At 43.5% G+C, this 13,619-nt stretch overlaps 1 protein-coding gene and 1 long non-coding RNA gene across 3 annotated transcripts; both read left to right on the plus strand.

Annotated features, from left to right (window-relative positions):
* The first annotated feature begins 3,944 nt into the window (after positions 1-3,944).
* LOC106865386 lies at positions 3,945-7,824 on the plus strand. Of its 2 annotated transcripts, XR_002965206.1 has the most exons (6): positions 3,945-4,532; positions 4,803-4,931; positions 5,527-5,649; positions 6,566-6,817; positions 7,291-7,438; positions 7,541-7,824. XR_002965206.1 is itself a non-coding variant. In XM_014900603.2 (4 exons), exons 1-4 carry the CDS (start codon positions 3,973-3,975, stop codon positions 6,630-6,632), a joined length of 879 nt encoding a protein of 292 aa, XP_014756089.1. In that variant the 5' UTR covers positions 3,945-3,972; the 3' UTR covers positions 6,633-7,056. The 2 variants fall into 2 exon arrangements, 1 of the variants encoding a protein (XP_014756089.1); XM_014900603.2 differs by lacking the exons at positions 7,291-7,438; positions 7,541-7,824 and having other exon boundaries at positions 6,566-7,056.
* Positions 7,825-8,208: 384 nt separating this feature from the next.
* LOC100831437 lies at positions 8,209-11,794 on the plus strand. The gene is made up of 3 exons (XR_002965207.1): positions 8,209-9,576; positions 10,567-10,624; positions 11,381-11,794. It is a non-coding gene; the product is annotated as an uncharacterized LOC100831437 (long non-coding RNA).
* Positions 11,795-13,619: the final 1,825 nt, after the last annotated feature.

Genomic DNA, 13,619 nt, shown 5'->3' on the forward strand with positions numbered 1-13,619 from the left:
ATTCTTCAAACTGGGACCTCAAAGAAGATTGGGAATATATGTTGGATATGAATCCCCTTCTATAATAAAATATCTTGAACCATCAAATTTCACAACAACAAGGGGAGAGGATAAGCAGCTAAATAAAGAAACAAGCTAGAATGAATTATCACTATCTCACTTTGATCCTCGTACAAACCTATGTGAGCAAGAAGTTCAAAGGATAATTCATTTACAAAGCTTAGCGAATAATTTGCCATATGCCCATGTTGGACATCAATTCTTTCAGGAGCATTAGCAGTTGGAATATATGACTTTGTCACTCTTTTTTAGTCTGTAAAAGCGTCTACCCCAAATGAATCAAAACCTACTATGAAACGAGGTAGACCATTGGGTTCCAAAGATAAAAATCCTCGGAAAAGAAAGGGAGCAAAGGATCAAGATGGTCAATCTGAGGAAATAATAAACCAAGAAAAACATGACAAATGCTATTGCTACAGAAGAGACAAAAGGTACATGATTGTTTAGAGAATGAGATCTCATTAAACTATGTCTTGTCGGGAAAAAATTGGAACCGTGACAAAGTTATCATCAATGATGCATTTGCATATAATCTAGCACTAGAAATTATGGATGAAATTGAGGATCATGAATCTCGATCGGTCGAGGAATGCAAGGAAAGACAATATTGGTCAAGATGGAAAGATGCAATTCAAGCAAAATTAAATTCACTTACAAAAAGAGAAGTCTTCGGACCCGTAACCTGCACACCTGTTGAAACCTGTTGGTTTGAAGAGAGTCTTTGTGCGAAAGCGAAACGAGAAAGGGGAAATTACGAGATACAAAACACGAATAGTTGCCCAAGGATTCTCCCAAAGACCTGGTATAGATTATGAAGAAACATACTCTCCTGTGATGGATGCAAAGGCTTTTAGATAACTTATTAGTCTAGCAATAAAAGAAAATCTTGAACTGCATCTAATGAATGTTGTTACAGCATACTTGTATACAAACCGGCTTCGGAATAAAAAAAGAAATACAACTGATCCACCTGAGCCGGCCCAGGTCGTGCAAAGCTGCGCAAAAGTCAGCCCGCCAGCGAAAATACCGGGCCATACGGTAAGGATTCTGTCCGTGTACTATATTGGACCGGCCCATCTCGTCCCTTCGATGGGAAATTGAATGGGTACGATACCAGGAGCCCTGGGTTACGAGAGCCGAAAAGAATTTTCGGAGAGAAAACACATTTTATTGAGATAATGGATATATACATGGAGAGATAAAACACATATCCTTGAAAGAGAATATATATGTGTGGTTCAACAGTGGATGAAAAGTGAATCAAAAAATTGAGTTGATCTGTATGCACCAGTGAATCAAATAGTGGTTCAATAGTGGATCAAATAGTGAAACTCTGTGGGCAGTTAACATCCCGTCCCCAATTCTCTGTTGTTGTCATCAGGACGATCGTGTGGCCACCTGCGAAGGAATTGACGATCGGGATACTTAGAGCAACACGCTCGAGACCAGAAAATCCACACTCACATACTAAGTAGCCATGAAGTGTGAAGTATACAGTAAGTTAGCATTCCATCAAGTTATCAATACATTATGATTAAACTACCATGTTATACAAAGTCAAGTTGCTAATCATGGGCCAAATTTTTTATCATAATTAAGCATTGTGATTGAAACTGTGTATATTATTCAAATTTTCCATGTAGTAGTTTGTAGTTGTCAAGCCTAAATATACAAAACTGCTAGCGCACTGTGATTGGATTTGTCATGCAACATGGAGATAAGATGATGGACAGTAGACAGTAAGTTACCACCTTTAAATGCATCTAAGTGACCAGGCTGGTCTAATTGAAATTACCATGTTATATAGAAATAAGTTGATTGCAGTCATGGGCGGAGCCACCGCCCGGCGACCCCGAGTAGTTGCCCAGGCTCCCATCTGATTTTCTTATTAAACCAAATAAGGTACGGTGTTTAAATTAGGAAAAAATTATGTGCAAATGTTAGATTAGGAGGAAGTTCTTAGACTTTGCTCAGGCTTCACAAATTGTCTGACTCCGCCACTGATTGCAGTATACATAAAGGAACCATGGCTGCCTACATGCATCAAACTGCCAATGTGTAAAAAAATTGTGCTCGCATCTAATCTAAAGCTAAGTTGCTATGAAATTGACAGTAAGGTGTCATGTGTCATCTCTAAATGTATAAATGAAATTGCAGTGTTGTTTAATCCTAAGTTGATAAGCAGTAAACAAAAAGTAACCATGCATATATGCATCAAGCTGCCAGTGCATGTGTTGTGATGCAGGTGACAATGGATCTGCAAGGCAGAGATCTGTTCGAGGGTTGTAATCAAAAAAATACATCCCAATAGTGCCAAAATCACAAAACTCCCTCCACCCATGACACAATTCCTAAAATCAAATCTAGAACTGTTTAGACTGCGCCACAACGAGGTGCAAAAAATAGATGTAACACCAACGAGTTTGAACCGGAAAAAAATAGATGATGCTCCCCTAGATAAACCAAAATTCTCATCCAGAAATTAGATGACGCACAACCAAATGGTTCCTCCATTTGAAGCTCCTCCGCCCGAACGAATGTACATACAGCAACATGAGATTTCAAATTTGAAAAGTAAAATGCCCTTCCCTAGCACCCACACATACTCTCATCGGAGAAACAATTAGCTCCATCCCAAACATGAAAGAGGCCACCCCCTAAACAGTAACAAATCACCAACCACAGCCGCATAGAAATCAAGTCCCTAGTCCAACAATAGGCAACCAACCCGTTTCAACAGGAATCTGCCACAAAGCCTCACAAAAGAAAGAAGTCCATATTTCACCCCAAATGTATCTCTTGAGATGCATTAACTGCTGCAGTTGAAAACCGTTTATTTTTAACCCTTAAATCCAAAAAACCGGACAAATCACCCCATTAGGCGGTTTTCATGCTGACGTGGCCAATTTAGACCGGTTCTGTTGCTGATTAGGATTTTTTACCTCACTTCCTGCTGACATGGCAGTTATATATTTTGTTTATTTCGAGATCAGGTGATACCCACGTGTTTTACACACATCTTAAAGCGCTTCTTCCCGAGTCGCCTGTGTTGTACTCGCACCTGAAGTAGTTCCAAATTAGAAACACGGATCAGGCCAAGGTACTTGAAATCTCCATGATTTTCCCTTTGTCCCATGCGGCCATGGCCACAGATGCTACAGAGACAAATTAGAGATGAGCCGATGGTGGGATCAAAAACAGATAGGAGTGAATTTGATCCATACAACTCCGTATTTGCTTTGGCCATTCCAAATTTCCAATCAATTCCAACAGTAGTGGTGTACGTTGTGCTTGTTGCCCAGCGCGAGGACGGCGAAGAGCTGCCGTGGGTCTTCCCCGTGCGCCCGTGCCCCGGCAGAGAACCAACCGCAGACCGTCTGCCTGCGTGTGAACCCACGACGGTGACAACACGGACGGGGAGGAGGAGGGGGTGGACTGCGACCCCGAGGTCCTCGACATGCGTGCAGCGGAGATGACGGCGAAGTCCCGGCGGCGGCGGATGGAGCTCCCAGCATCCCGTGGCGTTAGGGACGAGTCTTCGGAACCGCAGCATGGAGGCAAAGCTCGTGGAGGCTTTGTCTTTGACCGGGAGGCGGCGGAGGAGGCTGCCGACGGCGAGGTCGGGCGCCGTGGCTGGGTGATTCGGGGCGGCTGGAGGCCATGGAGTTCGGCTCGAACTCGTGATCGGCCAGGGGGCGTGGGTGACGCGGGAAGGACCACGGTCTCATGCACAGAGAAGAACGGCAGAGAGGAAGAAGAAAGAGAAAAGAGAAAAGAGGAAAAAAATAATCTAAATATGGACTTAAAAGCGCAAAGCCCGGTCTGAGGCCCGGCCCGTTTAATGTCGAGGCCCGCAGCCCACCACCAGTGAACTAGTCTACCCTACCGGCCCACCGTCGTCGTTGGAACAGGATGGGGCGAGGCTGCGCGATTGCTCTCGCGGCGGCGGCGGCGGCGCTGCTGGTGTCGCTGCCTATGCTGCTGGTGTTGCCGCCGGACGCGGACACGTACGAGCAGGAGAGCCGCCGGATGTTCGTGGAGTGGAAGGCCAGGTACAAGAAGACCTATAAATACGCCGGCGAAGAGGAGTGCCGGTACGCGTTGTTCAAGGAGAGCCGCTGCCGCGTCGCCTGGGCCAGGGCCGACGGGGTGACCACATCTGGCCTCAACGGTCTCAGCGCCCTCGCCAATGAGGAGATCCAGCGCGGGTACAGGGTCCGGAAGGGGGAGAAATCGTACGAGCAGGAGACTCGACGGTTGTTCGTGGGGTGGAAGGCCAAGTACGGCAAGACCTACAGAGACGTCGGTGAGGAGGAATGCCGGTACAGGTTGTTCAAGGGCAACCGCCGCGTCGTCGTCCGGCTCAACGCCGGGCAGAACGTGTACGGCATCAACCAATTCGGTGACCTCACCAACGAGGAGGTCCGGGAACACTGCTACCCGGAGATGGTGGACCAAGAGCTGAGCGCCAGGTGCCAAGCCGCCGCCCCCGATCCGGACCCCGACTCTTTACATGTGGTTGTTTACCATGATAAGTTGGTGTGGTGGATCCATAAGTCCTTTTTCTCTAATAATTGATGATCTCACCATCTGCTGTCATTTGACATGATGCTAAATAGCCTGTTGGTCTTGGAAACATCTCAAGTCTGAATCTCGTGTGGATGTTTCTTAATTCTATTGGTACCAGTGTTTAATCATATATATAATTCTCATTCGCTACTATTTACTTTTTTTATATATAGGTTTGCCGGTGCATTGCTACGGAAGCGGAGTCTGGAGGAAGCGCTGTTCCTGGAGATGAAGCACACATGTGGATCTGAACGTCACTTGTGTGTGTTGCTGGAGAATTTTAGAATAAAGATGTTGCTAATGTAATATGGTAAATTTGAGATGAAAATGTGTGTATGCTTTTCCAAACTATGATTAAGATTGTTGTTTGGATGTGGTGTTTTCGGCTGTTTGCTATGTCAAACTGGCGGGCCTCCTAGGACAACCGTTCCATCATCATGACTCTTGAAAAGGCCTCTCTCTCCTGTAATCTTAACAGTGGGAGCCTTGACTGTCATGTTAAACCAATCTTTGATCATCGGGCAAACAAGGCAATGCATTTACAGTCAGCTACTTTTCATCTTTATCTTTGAATTGACTACTATGCGATAGGTTGGAAGCACCGTTCTATGCAATTGCTTCTTTTCCTGCTGTCTTTCCTAAACTTCTTCGAATTTTGTCTTGCTTATATAATGTTAACTTTTACAGGATGTTTAATTGTGAATTGTTGCATATTATCATGGTTGTGTGAACCCATGATAATTAGGTTCTGTAGTTTAATAGCAGTAGTGATTAATTGTCATTATCCACTTATGAATTTTTGTTCCTCTCTGTCAAACAGGGGATTGTATCCTTTTGGGGAGTAATTACTTATACCAACCAGTCACTCGCTATTCATGAAATCAAACATTTGTGCAGGAAACATCGCTGTGCTAGGACATATGGTAGAAATCTGAATATCAGAGTGGACATTTTTTTAAATCCAGCTGAGACGAATGTTCTGTGTAGTGACTGGAATGGCTGGAAAGATCCAATTATCTGGTTAGTACTAAAGTTACAGCCTAGAATAAGTTTTATGTTTTACAGTATTTCTCTTGGCATGACCTGCATATATTATTGATAGGAATAAGTGCAGAAAATAGCAACGGTGATAAGTTTCCTAATTTACTCCAGAGGCACACTAGATGATGAAGATATCTGTCACATCTTGCACTTACACATGGCTTAGGGTTTAGAGAACAAGTTCAATAATGTTTTTTTTATTAAGCCTTAGGTGACAACTAACCAGTCATTTCCGTCAGTGTGCATTTCTTATGTAACTAATCATTTGCCGTAGTGCATTTATTCTTTCTTGTTTGTTTAGTGTTTTACACACTAGTGCAGTTGGTTTACTTTCTTTTCTTGAGTCATTAGTTTTCATCATGGTTCGAAAAAGCATCGCTTAAGCGACGCTTAAGCGGGCAAAAGCTCTGATCGGTGGGAAAACACCTCACTTAGGCCCTAAGCGCCTACTTAAGATAAGGCGCATTAGCAAAATTCTCTTCTGCACTGGCGGCTTCTCTCCCTCTCCCGCCTGATTCCCATCAAAGATCACTCCAATTTCTCCAATTTCCCTTGATTTCCTCCAAGGATCCTGCCAATTTCTCCTGGGCGAGCAAAAGAATCCTGCCAGTTTCTCCAATTCCCCTTGATTTCTTTCAAGGATCCCGCCAATTTTTCCTGGGCGAGCAACAGAGTCCCTCCAAATTCTCCAATTCCCCTTAATTTTCTCCAAGAATCACACCAATTTCTAAAAAACAGAGTCTGTACGGAACGCTTAAGCTCCGCTTAAGCTTCAATTCCTTTGAGTGGTGCCTCACCGCTCGCTTAACGCTTAGCGCTTTTTTGAACCATGGTTTTCATACAAAAACTACGTGTAAAAAGCATGCTGAATGGTGCTACTTATTCCCAATTCTAGGTTTGATGGCGCAACAGATGCAGTTGGGATTCAGTTTTTTTTCTGGAGAATGTTCATCCTAGAATGAAGCTGCTGCATCGGCTCTTTTTGGATTGCCAGACTCATTGTATGCCAGACCGAATACATTTGGTGAACTTATGCGAGCTATCATATCTCCATCCAGCAAAGTCCAAGAAGCAGTTGACTGGGCTTTGAAGGGTGCGAATCCAGATATTGTTTTGCACACGGCCACACGCGCATGATGGCGAATAGGTATGGCCCACTATTTGTGGATGCTTGTGTAAATTGAAGTAACTATATAGATTGCCCCATCAGTTGAAGAAGGAAAAGTGCAGTATAGTAGAATATTGGCATCATGCAATTTCACCTGCCTACTTATCTCGTTCATCAGTAGTCACTGAAAATGCTTCTTTGTAACCGAAATTGTTATTGTAACCTAAGATAGCTTCGCATATTTCTTTTATTTCTGTAATATAGTCTTCAAACTTAAAGTTCGAATCGGTAATAGTCAATTTCAATATTTTATTAAATATCTTCCAGTTTCAGAATGTCCACCACATTTATCATGCAGATAATTTGTTAGCAGCACTTAGTGTTGTACAACATATCTGGCGAGCTAAAGAGCTAATCAGTAATGAGGCGATAGTTGGCTATACGCCTATGTTTTAGAACACTGATATCATGTGTTTTGAACAGTTGAAGATTAACTCCTATCATTACTCTAGGCCAGTCCGAGCAAGAAAAGCTGCAGTTCTTTGTATTAAGAGAGCCCTACAGATTAGGAATATCAAGGGTGCACCTCTGGTGGCATTGGTCTCAGACACACCAGCATTTGTGAAGGAGATAAAGTCAGACATCAGAGAGTTTGCAGAGGTTAGCTGCTAGATTGAATTGAATACTACAGGGTGAACTTAGCACCATATTTCAAGCACCATGGAGATTGATTATGTATTTCTGGAAATATTTGCCACACAGCTCTGAGGAAAACTGAAGGCCTGAAGCCCACACAGCTTTCAGCCCATATACGCACCCGGCTCCTATTAAGTTACTAACCCAAGCTCGACTCCACCCGTCCACCATCTATCATTCCCCATTTCCCACTCTGAAAAAGTTGCGGCGGCTGCTTGGCGACGTGCGGCGACGAGCTTGGCGACTGGCGGCGGCGACGCCGTCGGCCAGTACTCCAGGCAGCAGGTCGCCACCGGTGACGAGGGATGCTGAACCAGAATGTCCTCCTCAAATCCATCTCCTACTCCACCGGAAGGCAAGTGCTATGTCTGAAACAGTCAAGCTCTTAATTTGTTTGCTTTGCTTCTGATCTCCCTGCTGTTTGCTCGAGGATCTCCCTGCTGTTTTATTTTACTTCTAAAGTTGAAGTTGTTGTTGAGTGTTGGCCGATTATTTTATTTATTTCTAAAGTTGGAGTCGTTGTAGGCTAGTTTGCCTATGGTGTCCAGGATCATTATTGCAATCTTGTAATATGAGCATAGATGATTATTAATTCTCTGATTTATTGCTTCTCAATGTAACTAATTTATTGCCTCTCAACGTAACAGTCAAGCTCTTCTAGTTCGTGCATATATTCATCTCAATGTAACTAATATATTGCTTGATTCTCAATGTGTTTATTTGTCTTGTGTAGGTGCGGTTGGCTCAAGCAGTGCATCAATAGCACAACCACCTAGTACTGCAGTTGCTCCTTCAGGTGATCCAGCATGGAAGTACTGCTCGATACCAGATATTAGCAAAAAGGCATCTTTGAAACGCAAGTTCTGCAATGGTGTGTACACCTTGCCTCTGCAACCATGTTCCAAGTGATGTAAAAGAAGAGATGAGGCAGTTGCTTTCAAAGAAGGATGAGGCAAAGGAAGAGAAGGCCAGGGAAATGGCACTACGTTGAGGATATGTGAATTTGAACAATTCTGATGCGTCAGGTGATGAAGGCGACATCTTGAGTCGGCATGACGGGGTGCTTTCTTCTGTGAGAGTCCAGAGTAAGAAAGGTACAGAAACTTGTTGTTCTTATGGAATTATGGATAAATTCTGCACAAAAACACCTGAGGAGATTGTAGCTGCAAGGAAGAGCAACGGGTACTCTTCAAAGGTCCAATCGAAGTTGACCACTCAGAAAAATGAAGAGAGGAGGGAGGTTGCTTGTGAGTATATATGCCAGTTCTTCTATGAAGCAGGCATTGCACACAACACAGTCCTGCTTCCAAGCTTTGACATGATGGTTGAAGCCATTGGAGCATATGGCAGAGGCTTGAAAGGCCCTTCTCCATACGAAATGGGAGGCCCTTTCTTGCAGAAGAGTCAGAAGAAAGTGCAAGATGTCTTTGCTGGACATAAAGAATCATGGCAACTCACTGGTTGTACTGTGATGACAGATGTATGGACAGATAAAAGAGGAAGAGGGGTAATGAATTTGGTGGTTCACAGTGCTTATGGTGTGGTGTTCCTTGATTCTGTGGATTGTTCAGATGCGAGGAAAGATGGCAAGTAAATATTTGAGCTTGTTGATAGGTGCATAGAGGAAATTGGGGAGAAGAATGTTGTTCAAGTGGTGACTGAAAGCAAAGCGCCCCAAATTTTTTTGGAATGGTTGTGCAGCCCACACCATTTTTTTGACTGAAAACTGTAGGAGTGTATATATATATATATACATAGAAAAAGATATAAACACATACAAGCAAGGTTACAGGGGGGGACACATCAGAAGAGAGAAAGAAACAAACCCTGTCAAGACACAGAGGCAAGAGAGACAAGCCAAAACATTCGCAGTTGCTGCAGCCCACACCATTGACCTGATGCTAGAGGACATAGGAAAATCGCCATTGGTCGACCAAACAATTGTGAAAGGGAGAGCAGTGACTGTGTTTCTTTATGCTCACACAAGAGTCTTGGCATTGATGAGAAAATTCTTAGTGGTCTTGTATTACCAGGTTTGCAACAGCATATCTAAATTTGAAGAGCTTGCAGGACAACAAGAAAGAATTGCAGAAGCTGTTCAGGTCAGAGGAACTTCAACCTTTAACTATGTCATAAGATACATCTCCTAAGGCCGAAGAGTTATTCGAGCTCTCGGCACTCCACGTATGCGCAACCGTGTTTTCGTTTTGATTTGAGTGGTTTTCTGCCGAGCTGGTGTCGTGGGCGGATTGCCTTGTGCGCTGGTACTGCAGACGCGTGTTCCCTGCGTTGTTACTGCATGCATGCGGACGCGTGTTCCCTGTGCCGTGTGCTGTCCACATAGATCTCTCCAGAGTAGTCTCGTTGGCGTTTCTGAGTCCATGTGTCTACTTTCTGGTGCTTTTTTCTGGCTGTATATATAGGCCTGGGCCTGTCGAGTGTTTGATTGACCATGCCCTGGTTTTTTGGAGTCTGCTTTCTTGCTGCAACGTTTTTGGCGTCGCCAGTGTCATCTTTTCGGCGAGGGCAGAAGAGACCCTATGCCATCAAAGTTGAGCATGGAAGAGATAAAACTTGCAAAAATTAATGTCTTATTTGCTGCAGGTTCCTGGGTTGGTTAATATTGTGATTTTGCGGATATGGGATGAGTTATCTTGTAAGATGAAGGGTAATCTTTGATGGCATAGGGTCTGTGTTGCAGCCTTACAAGTATTACACATGAAAAATGGTCTAATGACTGCTTCGTACCCCGCTACTGCATTTGATCAATCTTTGATTGCTCTCTGATCCTTGATTAGTTCATGTGCGGTGGTTTAGTTAATTTTCTTGTGGTGATGATGTGATGCGGAGCCTGGGAGGAGGTGTGATTCTTTACCAGGGTGCTCTTTAATTTTTGTTTTGGCATACACGATCGTGAAACATCTGATTTTTGTGTCAGATCATGGCATGGTTTTCGATAGTATGGACATGTGTAGAATATTGGTTGGCGTGGTAGCGTGTAATGTTCCCTTTATTAGTAGACGTTTACTGATTCTCGAGTTTTCTGCGCTATATTGATTCTAACTGAAACTTCGGTGGCTTCTCTCTCTCAGGGGATCTGCGTGATGTTGCCCTTGGCTATGACACCATTTCTCGGTATGTTGCAAGAGTGTAAGTTCAGGGACCCTATTGTTCTTATAACCTGGTTTTTCTTTGTGGCAGTGCATATGCATCTCTCTGTTGTTTTGGCAGTTTGTGCCAGAACTTAAGAATTCTTCATTTTTTTACCTCCTAGATTGATGTCGATTGTAGAATACATAGCTGAAGCGTTTATAATTACCCACGCATAGTGGTATTTTTATGTGCATTAAACAATGAGCTGATTGAATGGAAGTGGGGATACCATTCCATTATGTGTTCCCAAGCTGAGAAAAATAAACTGAACCTAGATGTGTGGCAGAATGTTTGGTGATGTATACCATGAAAGAATGGCATCAACCAATCACCAGTGGCAGGTTTCATATACTCCTACACAGTAGTATTACATGAACACACATAGCAAGAGCAGAACAAGAATGAAGAAAGATCGGTGGTAGGAGTACTAGATTTGGAAGTGGGAATACCGTGTTCCAACTCCATGTACTCCCTCCGTCCAACAAAAGATAAAAGATGTCTCAAGTTTGTTAAAATTTGGATGTATCTAGACATGACTTGGTGTATAGATGCATTCAAATTTGGTCAAAGTTGAGACGGAGGAATAGTTTATTTGCTATATTACCACGTGTGACCCATTCTGTTGCCAACTCTGTCAACCGAGTGGTGGTCACTGTGCCATCTGCTTACTTCTCCAGAATTCCAGTTTCACCTATAAATTCCTTTGGTAATGCCTCTCATAAGGTCTGAAATTTATTTTTTCCTTGCCTGTAGGAACTGGTTTGCTCTACTTGGAGTTGTACTGTGCTCAAGATTTGAGAAAGCAAAACCGAAGGCGCAGATTGCATAAGTTAATTACAGGAGGGTCAGGATCTAGCTGCCAATTCATAGGGGAAAATGTATTTAAATTTCCCTAATGGATATTTAATATTCCTGTTGGAAATTAGGTATTTATGCTAGCATTGTTACTGAAGCTATCTCCGTGCTAGAGAGTCAGCTGGCATGGTCATCCGCCCTCTCCCTTTGTTTCATCTAACAAAAACTTGGAGACGTGAGCTTTGAGAGGATTACGAAGGAACCCAACTTCATGTAATAATTTACTTTCCCTCCGAAGGTTAATTGTTAGCTTGGTTCTTCTACTGTGTATGATTTAGTTTTTCAAACCAATGCAGAGAAATATTTTAAGTATTTTGTCTTTAATTTGTGGCCATGAGAGGAGAATCTGCGTCGGCCGATGGTGACCGACCTCACCTTTCAGCAATCTCTAGAAAACGCACGGTTAGGATAATGTGTGGGATGCGGTATATGCTGGGGAAAAGGTTTTCGTCCAGGCCATATATTTAACGCCAAAGAAATCCTCAAATGATACGGAAAAATAAGTAGATATAATGATAAGAAAGCGGGCAAATGTAAAAGAGATGTGATCAGCGGCGGCGCAACACACACGTGCGACCGACCAGAACAGAAGCAGACCTCGGCAAAACGTGGCAAAAGTGAGTGTCAATCCAACTCTATATACATGTATGCATATACTAAGCAAAACCTGGAAAAGAAATCACTACAAAGTGCACAAGTGTTGACCGCGCGCTTATCCATCTAGTTCAGGATGATATGGACATGGATTCTCCAAGTTGTTCAAGTTGTGGTTAACTGAAGCAATTGCATTCTCCGGACGACTTGGGCACGAGACGCGACGCGGACCGCCGTCTCTTTGAAGATGAGGAATCGGCTGCCGCCTGACACCTTGTAGCCCTAGTGCGCGCCCCACCTCTGGTAGAGGTCCAGCAGAGCCAGAAGCAGCACTGCTGCATATGCATTGTCCCTAGATCGACTCGTACGTAGCGAGACGTGCTAGCTCCCGTCTCCCTCCTTTTATAAGCCAGCCTCCTCTGTTCTAGCCCCTCCCTCCTCTGCTAGCTGCCGGCTCCGTGATCGCTTCTACTACTCTGTTTAAGCCCCTCCCTCCTCTGTACCTCTTTCTTTTGAAATAATAAAGATTTTGATTCAGCCCCAACCGTTGACTGGCCAAACAAAGAAACAAGTGAAAAACCCTAGAATTAATTTAGACCCCTTGTGTTTTACATAATTTGGTCCCAGGCACAATGAGAAACATAAGAACATCACTAGCTTCAATGTAATAAACTAATCAAAATTATCGGTGATCACAAGACGAGATACAGGTGATCATGCCTAGAATAGTACTACGATCTGGTTACTAATAATGAGAAGCCCCATAACCCCTTCCCACTCTCCAGACGTCACTGAACTACTACCTCTTTTCTGCCAGTAAACTAAGCTCCAAATCAACATACCACCTCGTTTCTGGAAGTAAAATCAGGCTCCAATAAGGATTTTTTGTCCCTTATTCCTCTCCCTTACTAAAACTTGCATGATGAATTGGATGTGCTAGCTGTTGTTGTGCAGTTATAAGAGCATCTCTAAGAGATGCCCTATCTCATACCCAAATAGATAAATTTGGGAATTTTCTCAAAAAAAAAAGAGCCTGCAGCAGATGCCCTATCCCAACCCCATCTCCAAATCGAGCTCGAGGATCCCCATATGGAGCAGATGCCCTATTCCTTGTTGTTGTCGTCGTTGATGTAGGTTTTACGTGGAAAATAACCACCGGGATGTTGCACATCTGAGAATGTTTATCGAGTAGTGCATCTCTTGTCATCTTGTGCTAATTGTGGTGGTGAGCATATAGCATGGTCGATCCTGATTAATGTCCATCTTCATCCTCTTCATGTAATCTACGGTGCATGTGACCAAGACTGGCTTGCATCTGGCCAGCTGCCCAGTATGGCCAGCAAAATAGGGAGAGAAGATATGAGGCTGCTCTTAAATCTACTAATAAATCAATTATTTAGACATGAGGTTGAGGATGAGCAAGTATCTATGGTCATCCATTTTTTGTATGGGTTAAGAGACTACCGAGAATAAACAAGTCAATCACGTGCATTTTTTTGCTTCACGAGAATTGCTGGTTAAGTTAAAATTTGGCGATTCTCAG

The sequence above is a fragment of the Brachypodium distachyon genome, chromosome 3 (assembly GCF_000005505.3).
Source record: "Brachypodium distachyon strain Bd21 chromosome 3, Brachypodium_distachyon_v3.0, whole genome shotgun sequence".
NCBI classification, from domain to species: domain Eukaryota; kingdom Viridiplantae; phylum Streptophyta; class Magnoliopsida; order Poales; family Poaceae; genus Brachypodium; species Brachypodium distachyon.

Excerpts from the sequence above, each read along its gene's own strand:
- LOC106865386 (XM_014900603.2), top strand. The coding sequence starts at position 3,973 with ATGGGGCGAGGCTGCGCGATTGCTCTCGCGGCGGCGGCGGCGGCGCTG. Across the intron at positions 4,533-4,802 it reads GACCAAGAGCTGAGCGCCAG|GTTTGCCGGTGCATTGCTAC; the intron begins GTGCCAAGCCGC and ends TTTTATATATAG. Across the intron at positions 5,650-6,565 it reads TGGAAAGATCCAATTATCTG|GTTTGATGGCGCAACAGATG; the intron begins GTTAGTACTAAA and ends TCCCAATTCTAG.